The sequence below is a fragment of the Pongo pygmaeus genome, chromosome 12 (assembly GCF_028885625.2).
Source record: "Pongo pygmaeus isolate AG05252 chromosome 12, NHGRI_mPonPyg2-v2.0_pri, whole genome shotgun sequence".
NCBI lineage: Eukaryota > Metazoa > Chordata > Mammalia > Primates > Hominidae > Pongo > Pongo pygmaeus.
The window spans coordinates 79,208,963-79,234,058 of NC_072385.2; the positions used below are offsets into that span (position 1 = coordinate 79,208,963).

General features: G+C 36.4%; 1 protein-coding gene across 3 annotated transcripts in view; it reads right to left on the minus strand.

Moving 5' to 3' along the window:
- Positions 1-494: 494 nt before the first annotated feature.
- The window catches only part of C12H2orf73 (chromosome 12 C2orf73 homolog), a 31,440-nt gene continuing 6,838 nt past the window's right edge, over positions 495-25,096 (minus strand). Inside the window, exons 3-6 of one of the 3 annotated variants that reach the window (XM_054476366.1) lie at positions 18,948-19,101; positions 3,791-3,906; positions 2,608-2,676; positions 495-770 (exon numbers count right to left, since the gene is read on the minus strand). In XM_054476366.1, the coding sequence (XP_054332341.1) occupies positions 606-770; positions 2,608-2,676; positions 3,791-3,906; positions 18,948-19,101 (504 nt within the window). In that variant the 3' untranslated portion in view covers positions 495-605. Of the gene's footprint in view, positions 2,677-3,790; positions 3,907-18,947; positions 19,102-25,096 lie in introns of all 3 variants that reach the window. The other 2 variants (XM_054476367.1, XM_063649383.1) reach the window with 2 other exon arrangements.

Sequence of the window (25,096 nt, forward strand, 5' to 3'; positions counted from 1 at the left end):
TTACTTAGTGGCGAAGTACCATGAGAAAGATGAGAGCCATGCACAGTGGCTCATGCCTGTAATCTCAGCACTGTGGGAGGCTGAGGTAGGCAGATCGATTGAGCTCAGGAGTTTGAGAACAGCCTGGCTAACATGGCAAAACCCTGCCTATACTAAAAATACAAAAATTATCCAGGTGTGGTGGTGCACACCTGTAATCCCAGCACGTGGGAGGCTGAGGCTGGAGGATCGCTTGAACCTGGGAGGTGGAAATTGCAGTGAGCCGAGATCAAGCCACTGCACTCCAGCCTGGCTCTGGAGAGACTGTCTCAAAACAAAAAACCACACATACACACACAGACAGATAATGAGAGACATAGACAATAGATCCAAGTGTTCAAACATTTAGCTAATAGCTGTTCCAGAAAGAGGGAAGAGAAAGAATGGAAGGGATGGAAATAACAGAAAAGGCAACATAATAAAATTTTCTAAGGTGGAAAAAAACCAAGGATCTTCAAATTGAAAGTATTTTAATTCTTTTATCTCCAGTTTTGAAGTTACATGTTTTAATTCTTTTATCTCCAGTTCTGAAATTATAGTCATTCTTTTGTACTGCAGACTCTTGCTCAGTTTGGTTTTCTTCTTGGTGTGATTTGTAATTTTTGTTGGTGACTATCTTTAGCAGGGATTCCTTTTTTGTGTTGATCATGAAACTCTCTCCAGGGAGGGTTTGCATTTGCTTTTGTCAGGCCCTTCGGTGGCATCACTAGAGGATTTTTTCGTTTTGTGTCCTAAGAGAAGTCTTACATGTAAATTCATATTCCTAACTGGAGCGTGGTACAAGCTTGGGGTTTTACTTTTTCACAAGGAGTTTATTCACTATCCATAGCTCCAGGCAGAGGCAAATTTTCTTGCTATCTTCTGGTTATATGAGTGGAGTGGAGTCTGCCTTGCACTGACAGGCCAGCCATTCGAGAGTTCTAGCTTTATGCAGATTTCAATTCTATCTTTCTACTTTGGAGGACATAAGGTTCCATCCCTGTTCCAATGAGGATAAAAATTCAAGACCCTAGGCTTTAAGATCTTTTTCCAAACATGCTAACAACCTCTCCCTTCCCTGCCCTCATACCAAAACTTGCATTCTTATTTTTCCAATTTTATAGTAGTATACCTATGCTATTGAAGACTATGGAGCTATTAAAATAACAAGGTTGCCTACATGTGTTGACAAGGAAAGATCTCCAAGATATATATTGGAGATATACATGTGGCAAGAACTAGAAGTCCCCAACACAAAAAAATATAATGACATTCATTATTTTGCAGTTTATCACAATTTCTTTAATGGAGAATAAAGGGATAAAGATATAGCTGTAGTCTTATCAATACTGCAGATAATAGTGAGCAGCTGATATTTCCCCATGGAAATTTGTAAATACTCTTTATCACAGAGGAATACTCCACCTACTTCCACTTGTATGCAATATAACATATCTTGTAATAGATATATTGTGGCACACCAAACACACCAAATTGGAAGTAGAATTAATCCTTACCAAACTCATCCAAAAAGCAAAGGTTGAGTTGGTGCTAGAAATGATCTGAGTAAAATAGAAAACAATTTAGAAAATACTTCAATATTCTAAGTACCCTTACGTCTTTGAATTAAGTGTGTATGTGTCTGTGCATCTTGTACTGGCAGAGGTATTTTTAGATTTTCACACTTTTAATTTTATATGGAGGAGTTCTAAGTTTTAGAATAATGAGGAAAAATTAAATATATAAGAGAACATTATCCTTAAATTGAAAATTGAATTATAGTAGCAGTGATGATATGATTACATTGACCACTTACTGATCAATGTGCATAATCACATCCTCAATAATCTTACGAAGTTGCTATTTTCCTAATTTTACAGTTGAGAAAACTGAAGTCTAGAGAGGTTAAGTTACTTACCCAAGGTCACACAGCTCAAGGAATGAAGTGAAGCCAACATTCCAACTCTAGTTTGTTTGATTCCAAAGCTGTCACTCATGTCGAACAGGGCCTGTCTTCTAAGTCTTATTATATTTGTTAATTACGATCATTTGTTGTGCAAAACAAAGTTGTGTTTATAAAGAATGTGACATAGAAATAATGTCTCACTCCACTTATTGGAGACCACTCTTATTAATAACATTTGGTTGTATTTTAATTGTCTTTTTTCTCTTTTTCTATTTACATAAATTGTATGTTCTGAAGTTACTGATAACAGAAAAGTAAATGTAAGGGCCAAGATGATGATTGTGAAATTTCCCTATATTCCAGGGATTAGATTTTTACCTGAAGAAGGTAATTTATTCTGATTTTTTAACTGGTGGATTTAAAGGCTTGTGCCTAGTGAAAAGAGCATCTCCTACAGTTGTTTGAGTGGCGCCTGCCGTCTTTTCTCTGCTCTCAGGACTGCTGGGGCATGCCTTGGCTGCCTGTCTGACGTCTGTTTCTGATAAGTGAGTTTTAGGCTCTAACAGCTCTTGGGAATTTTGTTGGCAGAGACCTGGTGAGATCATTCTGCTTTCCGCTGAGTTTCCTTTCTCTGTTTTTTTGGACTGTTCTGATGAATGTGACCCTGGAGCATTCAGTAATACCTCTGTTCCTTTAGGAACTGTTGGCCTACTCCCTGGTTTTATCTCTCTCTGTACAAAAGCTCCGTGTCTCTGGAAAAGAAAACAAAGTCGACATTAACCAGGAGAATGCAGATTGCTGGAAGATGCAGCTGTGAACTGAGTTTGTGGGTTAGCTCAAGTCCTAGTCAGTGATGCAGGCGCTTCTCTGCCTCTTCATTGGTGTCACCTCAGTCCCAAACTAGACACCACCATATATGGGTGAACCTTTTAAATTATAAAATAGGGTGCATCAGAAAATGAACAGGAAGGAAAAAAGCAGAAAGTCAAAGAAGTAGCAGCTCATCTCCCATTCTCAACTTTTTTATCATTTGGACTGTTTAAGACTATTCACATCAAACTTCATTTCTTGCTCTAAAGATTGCTATGGATACAACAAAAACTACAGTTCATAGACCTAAGAATTTATGATTGCATCCCAAATGCCTATTAATGCTAATGAAAAGCTAAGTGATAATAAAATATGAAAGCAAACATCTATAGTTGGAAAAAAATCCAATAATTGACAATTAGATTTCTATTTCTCTTCATAAACCTTATATGCATCTCCCTGCCACACACATGTATTAAGCATATCAAAACATTTGTCAAACTGCTTTGATATTATTACTATTATTATTATTATTAGAAATGGGCCTTGCTATGTTGCCCAGGCTGGTCTCAAACTCAAGTGATCCTCCAACCTCAGCTTCCAGAGTAGCTGGAACTACAGGCGTCAAGTCACTGTACCCAGTATGCTTTGATATTATTTTACACAAATTATTTCAATAATTTAAGTAGACCAAATTCCAAAGACTGATTCAAATTATTATGTTTGGATTGATTGATTGAGATGAGGTTTCATTGTGTCACCCAGGCTGGAATGCAGTGGTGCAATTACGGCTCACTGCAGCCTCGAACTCCTGGGCTCAAGCAACCCTCCCGCCTCACCCACCTGAGTAGCTGGGACTACAGGTGGCACCACCATACCAGGATAGTATTATTCCTTACATTTTACTATGGTATGTGGCTAAGATTCTATCCTATTAATAACTGAAGTAGTTTGTTTAAATAGACATTTAGAAAGATAATTATGACTTGAAAAGGCTTAAAGTTCTACAAATCTACTCTTTCTTAAAGTATTAAATAATTCTAAATACTGCCTCACCTTTCCCTGGAGAGGCTCATTCGGAGTTTTTCTGGCGTCATATTGATGTGTAAAAGAGATGTATTCTATAAAATTGTTTTGAAGTTCTGCTGATGTACCAGGAGAGGCAAGTGGTACTAAAAAAAAGATTTTGTGAAGTCAGGTCAAAAAATTAGATTTGTTTATGGACATATAATCAGTATTAATAATCTAAAATATGGTAACAAAACTAAATTCTTGAAGTATGCAAGATTATTTACACACATCTAAATAATAAATAGAATGGATTCACCATTCTTTCTTCATGAAAAGAGCCAAATCAAAATAACCAAATTAGCCCCATGTGTGGAATTATTAGTAATTTTTAAAACTAAAATTAATATTAATACAACAATATGGTCAGGCATGGTGGCTCATTCCTGTAATCCCAGCATGCCCTGGGAGGCCAAGACAGGAGGATTGCTTGAGCCCAGGAGTTTGAGGACTAGCCTGGGGAACATGGTGAAACTCCATCTCTACAAAAAATAAGCCAGGCATGGTGGCATGTGCCTATAATCCCAGCTATTCGGAAGGCTAAGGTGGGAGGATCGCTTGAGCTCAAAAGTTCAAGGCTGCAGTGAGCCATGACTGCACCACTGTGCTTCAGCCTAGGCGAAAGAGAGATCTTGTCTCATTAAGAAAAAAAAAAAATTGTTAGATATGCTTTTTACACAGATACCAATACGTTTTAGGGAAAGCATAACTATAATTTGTTAACTTTTCACTACTAGAAAGAGTATGAGAAATTCTATGTTGAATCTATAGTTTGGCCAGTGGCTATGGCCACGGAGTGGAAATTGTATGCCGAAGCTAGCACTAATGGAATCCACTGGAAGACTCTAGGGCTGCTGCAGTTGTAGTTGAACACATAATTCTTTTCATTTTGCCCGATAACAGGAGTTCTGAAAAATTAGCAAGAGTATGAAATCCTTTAAAAATCACTTTTAAATAATTTTTCAATCTGGGTGATGAGTATATGAGTTCATTATATTGGTCTCTGCTCCATGTATGTTTAACATCTTAAATAATTTTTAAAACTCAGTTTTACTTTCAGCAGAGAAGCTTATTTAAAGAATCAGAGCAACTTTCAGTACTGTTGCTGGCAATAAAAAAAGTTGAGTGAAGTAAAATTCTATCAAGGACAAAAATTTCTCCCTTAAAAAATATGTATGTGTCCGGGCGCAGTGGCCCACGCCTGCAATCCCAGCACTTTGGGAGGCCAAGGCGGGCAGATCACAAGGTCAAGAGATCGAGACCATCCTGGCCAACATGGTGAAAACCCCGTCTCTACTAAAAATACAAAAAAAAAAAAAAAAAATTAGCCGGGCGTGGTGGTGAACGCCTATAGTCCCAGCTACTCAGGAGGGTGAGGCTGGAGAATCACTTGAACCTGGGAGGCGGAGGTTCCAGTGAGCCAAAATCACGCCACTGCACCCCAGCCTGGGTGATAGAGCAAGACTCTGTCTCAAAAAAAAGAAAAAAAAGTACGTAAGAGTTTATGTACAACTAACATATCTATGAAATGCTATGTAACAAACTGGTAACAGTGGTGACTGTAGGGAAAGAGAACTGGGTGACTGGAGGACAGAGGTGGGGAGAAGTGGATTCAGTTTTCACTGTATATCTTTTTGTACCATTTGAATTTTGTGCCATATGCATATATTAACTATTAAAAAATAAAATTTAACTTTTAAAAATCACACCTTTAAAATTAGAGGAATACATAAGAAAAAATGTTAGTAAATTTACACTTATTAAGGATTCATGAATTCACTTTGATATTCAGACATTGTTATAAACTAATTTTATTAGCAAGAATGATTAATATTCAAATACTTATACATTACATGATACAAAATGGCAATCTTTTCCCAGTTAGCAGTATAAAAAAAGTTAACTGTTAACATTTTCTTGATTTCTAATTGCAATCAACTGCTCAAAACTCATTTTCTACTTAATCATTACCTTTCTTTTAGAACTCGCTAGAAAACAGAAAACAGTAGCGCAAAGATTTAATAAGCATGACACTGAGAAAATTCTATCCGTAATTTATATTTTTTTTCTAACAAGTGGGAAAAGATGACCATTTTTTTTATGAATACCATCGTCCAGCTCACAGAACATTAGTATGTTCGGACACAGTTTCATAACTTTGTGGATAGACAGAATGAAGCGGCTCTAAATTTAGGCATTAATTAGGTGGTGCTAATGAAGTATTCAAAGCATGCATTTGGGAATAAAATAGACATGTTTTCAAATTCTGGCTTTACCACATTTCCTAGTTGTGTGACTTTGAAAAAAATCACTGAACTTCATTGAAATTCTGTTTCCTCCTCTCTAAAATGAAGAAAACAATAATTTGCTTTTGGAATTGTGAAAATTAAGGGCAGTGTTTGTGAAGTCTCTAGGATGCTAGGGTCAAATTATGGAGTCTTCAAAGTTAGCAAAGGGCCAGTTCTTTTGTATCCTGACAAAAGCGGAAACCATGGAAGGGAAAAGGAAGCAGGAAACGGAGCTATCAAAAAAACTGTGAGAAACCCAAAGGCTTTAGTGAACTGGTACGAAGGGTTGGTGGCAATTTGGACTGGAGGGTAGGAAGGTCAGATGTAGCCAAGAGAGAATAAGTTGGGGGAGAGCTTTTAAAATCTGCTCTTGACTTTCCCTCACATTGCCTTGGGAAGATCATGCTTGCCCAGGGCCACAGAAACTGGCAGCAACTGCCTAGCCAGTTGTTGTCAACACAGTAATATCAGAAGAGCACAGAAGTTCCTCCAGGATAACGAGCTGATGAAAATGGGTACATGTTGCCCCCTTGGGCATTTCTTCCTCCAACATTCCCCCAGCAACTGTCAATGCTGGTGAATTAAAAACATCAAGATACTGACTTATCTCAATGATGCCTTTTTTTTTTTTTTAACAGTTTAAGGGTGGTAGGGTGGATTCCTGACTACATGACCAGCCTAGTAGAGTGACAGTAATTAACAATGGTCAAAATAGGTTTTGTGGTACGAGAAGCTCTCCAGCCTGAGCCTCATTTTCTTTCCTTAAATTTAGTGGGAGACACACAAACCAGACCCTGGTCTTCAGCCTTTGCCTGCACAGGCCTACTGATTCCCCTAGGGGAATATGATCTACCATAAATTTGACCATAAAAGAAAATTTTAAAACATATACTGTGTGAAGCAGAATTATCAGAACCAATATACCAAGAATTTAAAATAAGCATAACAAATATCCTCAAAGATCCAGAACAAGGTATTGTTAATATGAACAAGAACAGGTCATAAAAAGGAATAACAAAAAATGTTAGAAATAAAAAATATAACAGTTGAAACAAAAAAATACATGGTCTAGACAACAAGAATCATGAACTAGAAAATCAGACTGAGAAGCTGTCCCAGAAGGCAGCAGGAAAGGATAAAGAAATAAAGAAAAGCTCAGAGACATGGAAGGTGGAAGTATCAACACCAGAACTAAGAAGAAATAGAGGGAAGGGAAGGAAATATTTGAGAAAATGACGATGATATGTATCCAAGAATTAAAGAAAGATCAAACACCTCAGATTGAAAGAGCTCACAGAATACCAAACAGGTAGCAGGGGCAGGAGAAAAATGAGGCAATGAGGCACAAAGGATGCAAAACTTTAAGGAGGCACTTGGATGACCCTGGGAGTGCCTCCTTAAATTTTACACCCTAGCTGGGCTTCTCTCCTCTCGATCTTGCAGTACAGATAAAGGAAAAACTCGCATCTAAGACATTTAATAGAGAAATTTAACATCATCTGGGATAAAGAAAAATTATAAATGCTTTCAAAGAGGTAAATTATGAAGGAGTAACAACAGGTTAATATCAAATTTCTCAATAGCAACATTGGACACAAGATAATTTTTTTTTAATATTAAAAGGAAAAGCACTTTAAGCCTAGAGTTTTTATATCCAACCAAATTTTCATTTAACTGTGAAGCCAAAATTTCAAAAATACGGGAAGGAAAGGAAGGCCTCAGATGATTTCCCCCCAAAACAGACCTACTTTGAAAAACTAGACGAACAATTCAAGACTAGAAATAAATCAAAGAGGATGTCTGAGATATAAGGAAGAAAATAACAAAAATTTTTGTTACCTGAAAAAGATAAGGATTAAAGAACAGAAAATTCTAAGTATTATACCCATAAAAACTCAGAACTAAAATTCTATTGTTTAACATTAATGGAGACTCTGGTGAGTACTATATAAAAGAGTAGTACAATGATTACAAAGGAGCAAAAAAAAAGTAATTGTAGGTAATATAATTACCTGAATAGAAAAACAACAAGAGTCCATTAATTATGAGAATAAGAGTATGGCAAAGTAAACAGACATTGGATAAATGTATAAAAATCAAAAATCAAGAGCATTTCTCTACAACAGTGATAACCTACTAGAAGATATAATGAAAAATAACATATATTCTTAGTAGAAACAGAAACTATATAGTATGAAGTTTCGAGAAATTAAAAAAGCATTCACAAGATCTCTATAGAGAAAAAATTTAAATTCTGTTAAAGACCTAAAAGTAGAACTGAATAGACATTCTATGCTCTTGAATAGGATGATAGTATTTTATTATAATGGTGACTTTTTCTTAATATATAATGTCACCACAATCCAATCAAAATTCTAGCTGGATATTTTCAGGAATGTCATACCTTTCAATGTTTAAATAGAAAAATAAATCCCATAAATCAGCTCTGAAGGAAGGGTGAATAATTGAGACTTTCCATATCAGATATTAAGACCAGCTAAAAATCCATATAATTACAATATTTTGGTACTGATCCAAGAACTGAAAATTAACCTAAGTAACATAACAGAGAGCTTGCAGACAAACTCATTTATATATGGAAACTTAACATAAAATTAAGGAGGTCCTATAAGTAAACGGGAAAAGTGCAGATTATTTTATAAATGGTATTCAGAAAAGCGGTTCACTCCATGCTGGAAAGGGGAATTGATTCCCTATTTAATAGTGCGCGCATGGTGGACTCTAAGATTAAAGACTTAGTTATGGAAGGTAAAAGTATAAAATCAAGATAAGAAAGTGTAGGAGAAAACGTTCTTTACCTAAGGGTAGGAAAAACCCTTCTTAAAATGGCCAGTACACAACCCATAAGGTAAAAACTTGATTATATTAAAAAACATAGGAGAACTGCTCGATGAAAGACACCATGGGCAAAGCTAATAGAGATGGCAGATTGGAAGGAGATATTTGTAACATGGAAACTAATGGGACAGAACATCAGTGGTAATTTCAGAGTTAAGGACCTTTGAAAAAGCTGCTCCTCCACAAAAGCAATGAATACACTGGCAAAAGTCATCAAAATCAACTTCTTTAGAACTCTGGAAATTAACCAAAGGCATGCAATAATCTAAGGAGCATTTATTCAAGAAAAATGGCTTAATCTTCAAAATAAAAGCAAGTTTGATGACATTTTAACTCATGCAGTTTCCCCCTCCCCCCACTCCCAATCTCTCCTCTGCAGAAGCCTTGAAAACCAAGAACCCTGCAATTATGATGAAAACCAGAAGCCTATCAACTACTGGAAGAAGCGGAAGGGGTTTGGAGTGTCTCACAAATACCAACTCACAGAACTGTCATTATTTAACCTGGCTTGCAGGATTCGTCTTTATAGACATGACTCAGAGCCCTAAAAGTGAATTATGCACCCCTGCCACCCTGGCCCTGCCTCACCCCACGACCACGTATTCATCCATAACAATCAGGGACAGTTGTTTAACATTACAGCTGCCTAAGGTGACAGTAACAGTTGGGGCAAATAAGCTGCCCCAAACTGGAAATGTATATGCTACGCTTTCTATTGGGTTAAAATCAGATGACAGCAATTTCCACACCTGAAAAATCCTCAGACAACAGAGTTTACATCTACCTACTGCAAGCAGATCTACATAAGATGAATTTAAGTTATACTGATGTTTTAGTAAGTGAACTGCATAAAGCAAAATCTGTCATCATTAAAAGCCCTCTGGAGGGAGCAGAACTGGGGAGATTTTGTTGGTCAAAGGAGTCGAAATTTCAGTTAGAAAGGAACAGTAAGTTTAAAAGATATAAAGTACAGTTGGTGCTCTCTATCCATAGGTTCTGTATCCACATATTCAACCAACTATGGATTGAAACTTTTCAGAAAAATAAACAACAAAAATAATACAAATAAAAAACACAATAACAACTATTTGCATGGCATTTACACTGTAGTAAGTATTCTAAGTAATCTACAGATTAAAGTATATGGGAAGATGTGCATAGGTTATATGCAAATACTACACTACTTTATATAAGGAACTTGAACATCTGTGGATTTTGGTATCCACAGGGGTCCTGAAACCAATCCCCTGGATACTGAGGGATGAATGTGCAACAAGGTAACTATAGTTAATGTATTGTACTCTTGAAAATTGCTAAAATAATAGATTTTAAGTGTTCTCACCACAAAAATAATGTATGTAAGGTAATAAACATCTTAATTAACCACTTCACAATGTGTATTTCAAAACATCATGTAATGATGTTTTGTATAGATACATACAATTTTTGTTTGTCAGTTAACACTGTCTGTAATAATCACAATAATACCTAGCCATGGATCAGATTAAATACAAATAGCATATCAGACAATTTTTCTTATAGTGTAACAAGTAAAGACTGGTTACAGAGTAGCTTCTTTTCAAAACCAATATAAAACAAATTTAATGCTTTACTAATACTCAAAACCAATATTCTGGGATTTACACACTACTAAAGTAGATGGTTGGTAAATCTTTTGAATTCTGGGAAGCTTTGGGATTAAATATAGAGATGAGAAAGCAAAGAAAATTAAACCTGTAATTTGTTATTTAGTACATTGTCAAAAAAATTTTGATCAAATACTAGTGTTGTGCTGACAATTTTAGGGAAATCTGATTAAGTTTATAAACAGTATTAAAATATTTAAGATATCTGAATTTATTAGATTTACAAGGTTTTGCAAGATTTATTAGGTTTTTTTTTCTTCTCCTTGTGGAACAGGGCTGCCCCATAGGTAGTAAGCCCACAGTAGCCACAAGGTTTATTAGGTTTTATAAGATTTATTAGGTTTAATTTATTGAATTTATAGAAATTATTTAAGGATTTGGAAATGTTTTGATTGTCAAAGCTTTAAGTTTTTCTTGTAAAGATGTTTAAATATTTGAGAAGAAAACAATATAATAACTATTATTTTTTAAAGTTTCATTTTAAGTTCAGGGGTACATGTGCAAGTTTGTTATATATAGGTAAGCTTGTCTCATGGGGGTTTGTTGTACAGATTATTCTATCACCCAGGTGTTAAGCCTAGTACCCATTAGTTATTTTTCCTGATTCTCTCCCTCCTCCCTCCCTCCACCATCCAACAGGCCCTAGTGTCTGTTGTTACCTTGTGTTCATGTGTTTTCCTCATTTAGCTCCCATTTATAAGAACAAGTGGTATTTGGTTTTTTGTTCCTGCATTAGTTTGCTAAGGATAATGGCCTCCAGCTCCACCCATGTTCCTGCAAAGGACCAGATCTCATTCCTTTTTATGGCTGCATAGTGTTCCACGGTGTATATGTGCCACATTTTCTTTAAGCAGTCTACAGTTGATGGGCATTTAGGTTGATTCCATGTCTTTGCTATTGTGAATAGTGCTGCAATGAACATATGCATGCATGTGTCTTTATTTATATTCCTTTGGGTATATACCCAGTAATGGGATAGCTGGTTGAATGGTAGTTCTGGAAAACAGAACATAATTAAATCAACAAACTTACAATTTAAAATGCTAACAGAAGTTAATTGACTATGTTTCGTAAATGAGTCATTGTTAAGGTATATTTCGTTTGTTCAACTTGAGTTAAATGTCAAACAAGTGAAAGATGCTATTCTTATTTTATACAATATTTAAAAATTAAAGACTTAAGGAAACATATTTTTCAAATTTATAATGTTCAAACTGGAATATTCAAATCATAAGTAACTATGAATTCCTTTTATATAGAAAGGCTTTCTTTGAAATTAAAAATCTTATACTGAAACAGATGACCCTCAAAGAATTTGAACTGCCTGCAGACTTGACATAACAATAAAATCCAGGAGACAGTGGAGTAATATCTTCAAAGTGTGTAAAGGGTAATTAATTGTGAACCCAGAATTCTGCATTTAGCTATGCTTTCATTCATTAAAGAGTGTGGGCAACTTAAAGACATTTTCAGACAATGAAAGGTGAAGAGTTGGCTACTCCTAAACTCTCATTTAAATGACTTTTGAAGGGTATTGTGGTAGTCTGTTAAATTGGTGGCCCCAATGAATCTGGCCTCCCAGTATTCAAATCCTTGAATAGTCCCCGCCTCCGTAAATGTGGGCTGGTCTTATGATTAGCTTTAACCAACAGGATATGACAGAGGTAACACTATGCCAGTACTAGCCATAAACTTCAAGAAAGCGTTATAGCTTCTGTTTTTGCATTCTTGGGAGTAAGAAGTCCAGCTACCCTGCTGGAGAAACCACGTGGAGTGACCACATGGAGAAGGGGAGGCCCAGTCATTCCTGCATCCCAGCTGAGTCCAGTCCTCAGTCCATCTGCCAAGTGAATGTGGCCACACAAGTGACCATCACTGACCAGACCAAGAACTACCCAGCTGAACTCAGCCAAGATTGCAGAAGATTAAGCTAATAAGATGATTGTTGTTTTAAGCAATTAAATTTGATGTAGCTTGTTATGCAAATAACTAAAACACATATTTCAGAAGGAAGTCAATTAAATCAATTAAAATGAATCTTTTAAATAGTAATCTAAAACCTCCCACAGTGTCACAAATAATAACTTTAAAAATAATTCTCTGGCTGGGCACGGTGGCTCACGCCTGTAATCCTAGCACTTTGGGAGGCCAAGGCAGGTGGATCACCTGAGGTCAGGAGTTCAAGAGTAGCCTGGCCAACTTGGTGAAACCCTGTCTCTACTAAAAAATATTTTTAAAAAATTAGCCGGGCATGGTGGTGGATGCCTGTAATCCCAGCTACTCAGGAGGCTGAGGCAGGAGAATCTCTTGAACCTGGGAGGCAGAGGTTGCAGTGAGCCGAGATCACGCCACTTGCATTCCAGCCTGGGCAACAGAGCGAGACTCCGTCTCAAAAAAAAAAAAAAAAAAAAAAATTCTTTTTCATCATGGAAATAAAGGGGGGAGAAAGGAATCTGAGTTAATAAATTATAAAGGGAAATTCCTTATTCAGACATTACACCTATTAAAATTAGACATAACAACTATGTTCATTTATACAAGCATATGAGACATTTACAGAAGCCCATAATAGTGAGGAATATCTAAACAAGAAAACATCAAAGAAGATATTCAGATTGTTAGTGGTTACTCTACTTAAGAATTCAAATTGTACCCAAAGTAATTACTTGAAAGAAGCCTTGTTAGATGAGAACTGCAAAAAATAAGGCAAAGTCCATGAAGAATGTTTGAAATCCACTCTCTTGTTTCTTGGAAACTTGATCTAATTAAAATTAGAATTTTCTAAACAAGTTGCTATCTAACCTTATATTTTATCAACAAAGCCAGGATTTATTCAAACATACAATTTGCTTCTTATATTGGTGAGAACTTAGCAGTTTTACTTTGAGAAATGTTCTTTTCTTAACTCTTTGTGTCTGCTTAAAGATCATTCATCAGTAATATTTTTCTCTTAAATCCCACTCTTCTCAGTATTCTGATCTTACATATAAAGACTATTAGTATAAAAATAATAGTATAGATTTTCAAAATACAGTAAAAAGAAAAAAGCATAACTGTAGCAAAAAATTGTTGTTACATTTTGGTGCAAAAGAAGCAACACAAACTAAAACCTATTTTAGAAAATTAATTTTACCACTATATCTGAATTTGCAATTCAAAAGAACATTGAAATATCAAGTTGTTGATAATCAGCAAGGTTTTATTTAAGTACGAAATACCCCCTTCACATATTAGATTAGGCTTTCCAATTTATAAAGTTTTATTATATAAAACCAAATGTGAACACTTATTCTTACAGAGACTCAAATATGATGGCGCATAGCCATTTGTTAACTGACTGTGGATGGCAGCCAGGAAATTGTGTGTGGTAGAAGACATAAAGGGCACTTTGAATTGTCAGCACAAGATAACATTGCTGAAATGCCAAAGTCCAGGCGTAATTAAGTGGGCTGATGGAACAGAATGACTATGAGATGACTTTTAATTGGTATTAGTGCATATTTATGTGCATGTTCATATGCTTATAGTAAAAAACCTGGCACATATAGACTAGTTTATATACATATTTTTAAATGTTACATTAAAATATTTTGTTTTTTAAAAATCATTTTCATCTAATATCCAAATACCTGAAATATGAATAAATTGCAGGCCTATATTGTGTAGTATATGTTACTTTAAATTACATTATGACTTTAATCTATTGAAGAATGTATAATTATCATTTAACTAATAAATATTTATTGAATCTGGGCATTGTACTAGACCCTAGGATACAATAATGAACTTAGCCATGAGAAATACCAACAAAAGAACAGAGGGAGAAAAAGAAATACCAATAAAAGAACAGAGAGAGTCATGCCAGGTTCTCAAGCTAAATTTCAAATCAACACATAACCTAGTACAATGCAATAATTGACAACAGAAACAGTTACCATTTATTGTCTACTATGTAGCAAACACTGTGTTAGGCACTTTATGTGTTGTTTCTCAGAACAATCCTGCAAAGTAGGAATTATTCTCACTTCAGAAATTGAGCAAAACAGGATGATTAAATTTAATGGGTTCAAGTTCACATAATACTAAGTTTAATACTGAACCAATATTATAAAAGAAGTGTTGATGGTGACAAAGTTGCTGTGATTTCCAGTTAAACATGGCAAATTCAATGTGCATTTCCCCCATTCCTTCCCCAAGCCCCAGTACAATCACACTACAGAAATTTAAGAGGGCTTACGTCCTTAAGGAAGAAAAGAACTAAATGAGGGTGAAGATTTTAACAAATTTGGAAGATGGAAAACAGATGGATAAGTAGCAATAGACTCAAGTAAACTGCAGAAAACTGGAAGTTAAGTGCTATGGGGGAAGGGAATGGGGTAAAAATTAAACCAACTAATGCCACAGCATTCCAGGAGTGCCTCAGAATCGGGAGGCATCAGATACCTCTGAGGCAGGGAGCGTGGGGCAGGGGGACAAGGTGACGTTGCAGAGGACTGCTTAAGGGACTCCTGCATTTTCTGTCCTCCATCCTAGGCAGAGGTTTGGAGGATTTCTCTCCGGGCAAATTAAGTAGATGTACAGACCCTGAGTTTGGAGGATCCCTTATGAAATGACTGCCTTATGAACCCAGAACAAAGCCCATCTCTCCAGTATCATCTTTCACTACTCTTCTACATCCCTTCAACTTGAGTAGCTGAAGTACCGTAACTGCTCGTTATATGGAAGGGACTGGTTGGCTACCAAAGAAAGTTAAAGCAAAAAATCATATGCCATATGTAGATACATATTTTAACCAGTTCATCACATTTTTATTGGCACGCCAAGCCATTTTCTTTGAGGAGGTGTCCACTGACTGGAATTCCACTTCGTGTTTCTTGTACAAACCACGCTTCTAATGCATCATTTCCAGTTTCTATTTCTTTCACACAGAATGAAAACGTAAAGACAAATTTCAAGCAAAATGAATGCAGAATCCTTCAAGATTTTAAAAATTCAGTCCAACACCTCTTAGTTATTTTGCCTATACCTAATTAGCATTTTTTAAAGTTAGCAATTGACCTTTTATCAAGTCTGTACATTCAATTTTGAATGTTTTATAGAAACAACTGTTTTGTTTTCTTATTCAGATTTTAATTTACGAGAATATGTAATTAAAATATGGAAATACAGTAACAAGTACATAGACATAAATCTGGTTTGGAAACAAGCCTAACTTTCAGAGAGTATCTCTACTTCCTTGGTCTGAGTTATATTCTCTGTCTCTAAATCCTCATGTTATGAGCAATAGAAGATGATGTAGGTAAATTTGACAGATCAAAAAGGGCCTTGTAGGCCATAGTGAGGAATTTGAAATTTATTCTATGAACAGTGAGAAGTAACTGGAGAATCTAAAGGAGGAGACTATCATTTGTGTTTTTAAAAAGATCCTTTGACAATGATGCAGAAAACACATATGGAGAAAGAAGAAAGGAAGAAAGGAACCAATGTACTGCATTGGTTACAGTGAAGATGGAAAGGAATAGATTTGGGGTCTATTTTGGAGATAGAGGTGTCACAATTTGCTGATGGACTGAATGTGGGGGCGGGGAGTGAAATGAGAGAGTTTCATAATGCCTTCTAGCTTATCAAAACTTGAGCACCTGGTGGGAGAGTGGAGGTGGCATTCACTGAGATGGAGAAGACTCGTGGAGGATGTTTGGATGGGGGAAATGAAACATTCTCTTCCAGCCATATCAAGTTTGAAAAGGTGACTAGCTATCCAAAAGGAGATGTTAAGTAGGTGTTTGGATACGTGAACTTGAAGCTCAGTAAATAAGCCAGGGTTAGAGAAATTTGGTTTTTAGAGTGGTTCCTTTGACCTTCCACCTTAAACATCTATTCCTTGTTTCACCCCCACTGGATAGTATCAATTGATTACCTATATCGCAAATAATGATGTTAGCACCCTTATTCTCTTCTGCTTCTCATCTTCTATCAGTTGTGCACTTACTTTTCTTATTAAAGCTGCTAAGATACATTCTGTTCTGTAACCATATTTAAACTTGTGTCTATAGATTGAGCCTAAAAGTTGAAAACTACTAAACAGCATGCATAGTATTACATAATTATATACATTTTGTTCATTTAAGGGTGAAATGTTGTGCCAGGACTTCATTTCCTTCTCAGTGGGTGTAATGCCCAGTGCCACTTGAAAAAAAATGGTTTAGTATCCGTGCCAAATAAATTCCCTTTTCTAGGTCAAAAAGTATTTCCCCTGAGAACTTTGAAGATATTAACTCCATTGTACTCTTGCATCAGTGCTGCCTGATTCCATGTTGATACTTATTTCTTAGATGGTGACTTATTTTTCTATCCCTTTATGGAAACTTTTAGAATCTTCTGTTGATGATAATTGTTTTGCAATTTTGTAATGATATGTAGGGTGTGCATCTTTTTCTCCTTCATACTTAGAAGCACTCAGTAGACCCTTTTAATGCATTTTATGTAGGGAAACTTTGTTATTATTTTAGATGTTGTGTAGAGTACTATACAGTACTGGTTATGAGTATATGTACTGGAGTCAGGCTAGCTGGGTGCAAATGCCAATTATTCACTGTAGCCTTGGGCACGTTATTTCAACTCCATTCTTGCTTTCAAAGGAGTTCAGAACATGCTACTCTAAAATGCCACTCTGGCATATTGACTATATTGAGTTAAAGGCACTTGAAAAACAGCAGATGCAAGAAAAACAGTTTGACCTTCCTTCTCTTTCTCAAAAGCAGATGAAATTCCTATGTAAAAGATATCCTCCCTATACCAGAAGGAAAGCATTATTCTTACCAAGCACAGGAATTTGAGGTGAGGGGAAATCTGACAAGTAAACCTTGTTAAACTCACCCTTATCTGCCTAGTCATTTCTCTACCCAATTACCCTAGCCCAAACTCCTTTGCCTTGTCTCATTTTTACAATGTACCACTCTTTGTCCAATTTAGTATATGTGTTCTTTCTGTGTCTTAGGGTCTTCATTTCCTTATGAAGGCTCCCCTGCTATGTAAAACTTGTATTAAATAAATTTGTATGCTTTTCTCCTGTTGATCTTTGTGTCAATTTAATTCTCAACCCCAGCCAAAAACACTAAAAGGGTAGAGGTAAAATTTTGCCTCCCTACACTTTCTTATCTGAAAAATAAGAATATTAATAGTATTACTACACTATTATATTGCATAGAGTTCATGTGGGAATTAAATGAGTTAATATTTAGAAAGTTCCATAAAGTGCCTGGCGAATAGTATGTGCTCAATAAATGTTATGTTTTGCTAATTATCTACCTCCATTTTTACTCTTTTCTGGAGCTCCAGAAAAGTTGGATTTCCCAAACAGATCTTCTGTTTTGCTTTCCTTCTCATTTTCCAAGCTTTTGTTCTTTTGTTTTATGCTGTGTGATATTTCCCTGCCTTTATCCTCCAAATCTTTTTTTTAATTGGCATAATTCTAATCTTTGGTTGTCCATTCATAAGAAGGGGACGGGGGGATCAGCTTGATTTACCGAAATAACTGGTGTGGTAGTTGACATCTGGCTAAGACACTGGGCTCTAGTAGTCTTAATGTTGGGATAGGGTGGAGTGCTCATGAGTGGAGCCTTTATTTAAGGGACAGGCTTTGAAGTAACTCTCTGTCTCTCTCCTACCCACTTTTCATTTTTGCCTTCCACTATGCCTGCTGGCTCGGCGTGCAGCTCAGTCAGGGCTTTGGCCAGGCAGATTGTCTCTTCTTTGCTGCATCTCCTTATAGATATTGCTTCTTTATTCTCTTTTATCTATCAATAGGCTTCTAGTCTTTGCTGCATTCCAGAAAGTTCTTCCTTCTATTCTCTTCACTCTTAAGAGTTTATTGCTTTGCTACTATTTATAGTAATAGGGTCTTGGAAGGCAGGGAATTTAGATATGTGTGCTCGGTCTACTATCCTGAACCAGAAGTGGAAACTTTATTATCTTTCTAAAGGACAGGTCATTGTTACAGATTATCTAATAGCCCTCTTCATCAACTATCTTCCTTGAAGTGACAATAGTTATAACTATTAAAATGTGATGGCAACAACAATGAGCAGGATGCTACTAAGTTTCTGACTTTGAGGCTGGTGTTATTAATGATCAGTACAATTTTCATTATGTCATATTAACTGTGTTTGGAGACAAACTGTCCACTAGGAAGAAATAACAAACTTCCCAAGGGCTGTATTTGCTGTATGTGTATTTTCAACTTCTGTAGAGAAGTAATTATTTTCAGGAGATGTCTGGACATCTAATACATCTTAGTTTTGGTAGCAATAATTTGAGATAACAAAAAAGGTTTTTACCACTGCAAAACCTTACCTATTCCACAAGAAGGCTTTTGCGTCTTGCTGTGTTTGACTGGCAAAACCAGTGGACACGATGGTTTTTGGAAGTCACTCCTCTGGGTGCTCTTAGAGTCATAAGGTGGTAGGAAGACAGGTTCCAGTGCTTTACCATGTGACCACCAGTCACCCTTTATAGAAAATAATTGGAAACACAATGTTGGATACTGTAGGGTATTTTCATGTATTGCTTGATGTCTACGGATATTCATAATTCAATTTAACAAGTTAGTGGATATCCGAGTACTAATGTGGAGTTCTGAAATCTAGAAATATCTTTTCACAAAAAATGTATTTCTTTGAAGGCACTGAAAAATGAGTTGTCATAAATTTTTAGCTAAAATACAGCTGCTGAATTCTTAAGCTACCTTCCTTCTATCAACAAATGAAGTGGTAAAAATCAGCAAAATAGCTGTATTTGTTTTATACTATGATTTTATTATATATGTACATGTGTATGTATAAAATATTTAATTTAAAAAATTATGTTCTAAACTTTTCATTATGACAATACAAATAATGTATTATCATCTAAAAATGGTGGTTTTCAGAGGTTTTAGTCCCTAGCCTGCACCATGAAATACATTTTATGTCATACAAGAGCACACAATGCTACACATACATAAAACTGAAACAAAAGTTTCACAAAATACTTACTTTTACTATATGCAGTGTGCTTAGCTATTTTTCTATTCTATTTTATTGCTTTCCTATTTCATTTCACATTGCTGACTGCAACTCATTGATTTTTAATTCACTAATGACTCAGTTTGATAAACTTTGTTCTAAGGGGAAATCTCTCTAATGTTACTGAATTTTGGTACTAAAACCTAAGTACACAAGAAAGGGAAAACTGAGATTCTTCATTAGCTGTATGACAATTTGATTTCTTGGAAGTTGAGAGAGTAGAGAGGGGGAACTGTGACTCAAATTAATTCTGACCAAATATTTTAAAACTGGTTGATTAGGTGGTAGTAAGAAAACGCTTGAGAAACCCTATGACACCTAAGAGTTCCTGGAATACAGTGAGGGTATGAAAGTAACTTTCGGTATAATCAAACACCTACCGTGGGCTATAAGGAAGCAAGTCTGCCTTTTGAAAATCAACTATGGTTCCATAGCCAAAGACTTCTAAACTATGATTCAAGGGGGATAAATATGCAATTCTAATAGGTAAAATACTGACAATATAATTGAGGCTACACTGATGCAAAAAGGGAGATGTTTCTTTAAAAAAAAAAAAACCTATGTGGCTGCATAGGGAGTCAGCTCTCAAATTAGCTTAGTTTTTAAAAAGACAGGCATGTATAAAAGACATATACAACATTAGATTTAAAAAATAATTAATGGAGTCAGCTTGTCAGAAGATTGTCAAGAAACTTAGAAGACATTTATAAATTTATAAAATTTTACAAATTGATAATTTATACAATTGTCAAAGGCAGCAAAAATAATGTTTTCTAGAAAAAATTGTTCATAGCTGAGTGAAATCCTACAGCCCCAAAACAGGTTATCTTTTGTGTTCTGGCTAACAGTTTGGAGAGAAGAATCTTGTTCAGGAAAGTCAGAACTATTCAACTTGAGGTTGTTAAGGAAAATTACAGTTAACTTGAAAAAGATGGGATGAACACGTACCAAAGAACTAAGCCCTGAAGAGCTGATGAGAGAGTTGGACTTCACTTTGTCACTTTATAAGAGTGCCAGTTTTTAGGCCAATGACAAATTGTAAGCAGGAGTAATGGAATAATTGGTAATTGTAACTGGGGTAATTTCTGCAGAGATCACAGAAATTTAGGAACTAGGGGATTTTGGAGAATAGATTGGCTAATGCTTCATTTTTCAGAATGGGCTAAAAGGTGAATTTAAAAAATTAAGACTACTTGATGTAGATCCTAGGAAAATTCTAGAACAGATTACTAAACAGATGGTGTCTTCTCACTATCTGGCTGGAAATAGTCACATCTTACTGTTGTCAGAGCGCCTGCTTCTGGCAGCTCTTCTCCACTCCACTTCACAATTATAAGAGTGCTTATTATGCCCCAAGGTCCAGGATTTATAGGTCTTGTCTTACTTATGCTCATCACAATTCTATGAGGCAGGCACACCCACTTTACAGATGAGAAAACTGCCAGGAGATGAAGTAACTTCCCCAAGATATATCACCAGCAGACTGCTGCACTGCCACAATTCAAACCCCAACCTCTTTGTGCACACCTCTAATTTCTGTGCCACACTGCTGTATCAAACCTGCTGTGGAATGCAAAACCAGCTAAGTACAAACCAAATGAAATTATTTAAGAAGTGAAAATAGAGGCTGTAAGTGCACATCTTAGTCTGTTTTGTGCTGCTATAACAGAATACCTTAGACTGGGTAATTTATAAGGATCAGAAATTTACTGGCTCACAGTTCTGGAGGCTGGGAAGTCCAAGATCAAGGCACTGGCAGGTTTGGTAATTATGATTCTAAGATGGCACCTTGAACACTGCATCTTCACATGGTGGAAGGCAGAAGAGCAAAAAGGGGCAACAGGGGACAAAACTTGCCCTTTTATAATGGCATTCATTTCATTCATGAGGGTGGAGCTTTCATGACCTAATCACCCCTTAAGGGTCCCACCTTTTAATACAGTTACAATGGAAATTACATTTCAACATGAGTTTGGAGGGGACAAACATTCAAACCATAGCAGTAAATATCCTGAGAAAGTTCTTCTATGATAAGATTGTAAAGCATACACAAACACTTCATTTCATCTACTTTTGTTGATCAAAAACTTATTTTGCTAATACCCAAGTTACCGGAAAAATGACTCTGGGATAAGCGAACCACTATGAAATGGCTGATGGACTTTAATTATTATTATTTGTTATTATTATTTTTTTGAGCCAGGGTCTCACTCCATCACCCAAGCTGGAGCGTAGTGGTGCGATTACAACTCACTGCAGCCTCAAATTCCCAGACTCAGGTGATTCTCCCACCTTAGCCTCCTGAGTAGCAGGGACTATAGGCATGAGCCACCACCATGCCTGGCTATATTTTTTTCTTAAAAGCATAATGCAAAGCTAGCCTTAAAGCAGAGAGATAATTTCATCTTTTGAGCAAACTTCTTTTAACCTGAGAATTTTACCAAAATAGTCTTTGTTTCACAAACATAAAGGAAATAGAGAACAGTTTTTCCTAAAATGTAATTGGTGACTTTAAGGCTCTGCAGTTTGTGAAAGTGTTCTGATGAGTGTTATAAATTGGATACATCTTCACTTTAGCTGAGTGAAATCTTACAGTCCAAAAAAAAGGTTATCTTTCATGTTTCTGGATAGTCTTCCTTATGCCTAAAAAGTTTGGTTTGTTCCTGGAAGAGTGAAAGTGCTTCTGTGCCCATGCAACATGTGCATGCCTTTTTGGTCCAAGCATTTACTCATAAAAGATTATGAGATTAAGGAAAGACATAGATGGAGGCTCGTCTTTATATCATACTGAAGGGAAAGACTAACAAAAAATTTACTGTTCTGTGTACCATCACTTACATTGGATTGTGGGGGGTTAACACAGTTATTTATGACAAAATAAGCTGGGAAGTTACCTAGCGTGATGGCTTTGTCTAGGCTCTGGGGAACAGACCATATCTTGCAGATTGTAGAGGGAGTTTTGCCTAATTCAAACTTTGGACCCAGAGAGGAGTTATCCCTACCAGTCTTAAGGACTGTCTTCTTTCCTGCCCCAGGATGATAGTCACTGGGCTCCATGGTCAGGAGTTGCCTGGAGATTCCAGATGACGGGGCTCCTTCTAACCTGCAGCTCTGGGAAGGCCAATGGCAGTTGCACTGTGGGTCCCTTAGTCACATTTGGAAGCCAGTGTAAGGCAGTCTCTATGTTATACTCCTAGTATCCCTAAGCTCTCAGAGATGTTTTAGTAAAGATTACCTATTTTCCATTCTTTGAGAAATTAAGGGAGAATCCTCAGAGGAGAAGTAGTAAAAAACAAGTGAAGTATCCTAGAGAAACCAGTTAAGTGAATGCAAGAGGTCATAAGCCAAGCTCCACAGCCACAGTGGCCTAGCCAAGATGGCTGGTGGTGGTCATCTGTGGAACATAAAATCATACTTTGTGGATTCCCAAGGAAATGTGGGCTTTTGACAAAACCTGCACATAAACAATCGCATTTTGTTGGTAGAGCTCAGTGGCTTTAAAAAATTGAAGTACTATCACAAACACTAGGGCAGTTAAGGTCACATTGGTTACACTGCACCTAAATTCATCTCTATTTTGCTATAGATGCTATGAGTGCTTTAAAAAAATCTGTTTTTAAGCAGTTCATAATGTACCCCCCCATTAAAAAATTCCAAAATTGTGTTTTGTGGAACAATAGTTCTCCAGCATATTAATAGGTGTTATACAAAGGAGGTGTCCACAGTTAAATAACTTTGGGAAATAGTGAGAAAAGCAAAGTTAAATAAGTTTATCACAAGATTTCTCAGAACCTTTATATACCAATGTGAATTGTGAAGCTCTGAGAAGGGTTTATAAAAATACAGCTTTTCCAAAACATATTTGACTTTGCAAATTTATTTTGTTAAGCATGTAGGCAAGGGTCAGTGCTCTGAAAATTAAACTTTTGAGAATACCAACCTAGTATAATCTCTTTTAAAGTACCAATATTTAAAAATATTTTATTTTATTTTATTTTTTCTTGAGACAGAGTCTCATTCTGTCACCAGGCTGGAGTCCAGCGGCATGATCTTGGCTCACTGAAACCTCTGCCTGCCAGGTTCAAGCAATTCTCCTGCCTCAGCCTCCCAGATAGCTAGGACTATAGGCACGCACCACCATGCCCAGCTAATTTTTTGTATTTTTAGTAGAGATGGGGTCTCACCATGCCAGCCAGGCTTGTCTCGAACTCCTGACCTCATGATCCGCCCACCTCAGCCTCCCAAAGTGCTGGGATAGCAGGCATGAGCCACCGCACCCAGCCAAAAATATAAGACAATCAAACCAGTTTTCTTTGGAAGTGACTGAGCTAAAACAACTTCTTTTTCTAGCATCCCCAATTTTATGTTCCTAGGTAGAAATGTACGAAATCTTAAAAATCTTGTAAATAAATAAAACCAACCAATCTCGTGTTGCATCCTAAAGATATTATCTTAGCAAAACACATAAAACAACAGGTGTCATTTAAAATATTTAGGCAGGTTTATTTTCTTTACTCTTATTATAAAGACAGCATTACCGTCAACCAGTTTTTTTCTTAACCAAGCTAACCTTTAAAAAGAAACCTGTCATCTTAAAGGAACAGTTTACAAATATGTGAAATATACATTCTTCATTATTCCTTGGATAGTTAGAAATGAGTACATTTAAGTTCATTGTTTTTGTTTTTTATTTTATTATTTTAAAATTTGTTTTTAGAGATGGGGTCTTGCTCTGTTGCTCAGGCTGGAGTGCAGTGGCACGATCATTGCTCACTGCAGCCTTGAACTCCTGAGCTCAAGCCGTCCTCCTGCCTCAGCCTCCTAAGTAGCTGGGACTATGGAGGCTTGCCACCACACCTGGCTATTTATTTATTTTTGTAGAGCTCACTATGTTGCCCAGGCAGGTTTCAAACTCCTGGGCTCAAGTTACCCACCTGCCTTGGCCTTCCAAAGTGTTGAGATTACAGGTGTGAGCCACTGTGCCCAGCCAATTTTATTTCTTTTTGAGCAGGGTCTCACTCTGTCACTCAGGCTGGAGTGCAATGGCATGAACATAGCTCACTGCAGCCTTGACCTCCCAGGTGCAAGCAATCTTCCTGCCTCAGCCTCTCAAGTAGCTGGGACCACAGGCGTACACCATTATACCCAGCTATTTTTTTTTATTTTTTTGTATAAATGGGGTCTCACCATGTTGCCCAGGCTATGTTTTTAAAATATACACACTCCCTTCCTGCCACACCCAAATCAGACATGCTTGTAACTCAGTGATGTATCTTCAGTCTTTCTCTGTAACTCTCCTCATTCATATTCACTGACAGCTTCCCTTATCTGAGCTCTTATTTCATCTCAAACTCACTTTCACCATCTCTTAAAGGTCCAGCGCTAATAATGATTCTGCTACTACTCTGTCACCTAGTCTTGATGATAGCAGCTCTTAAC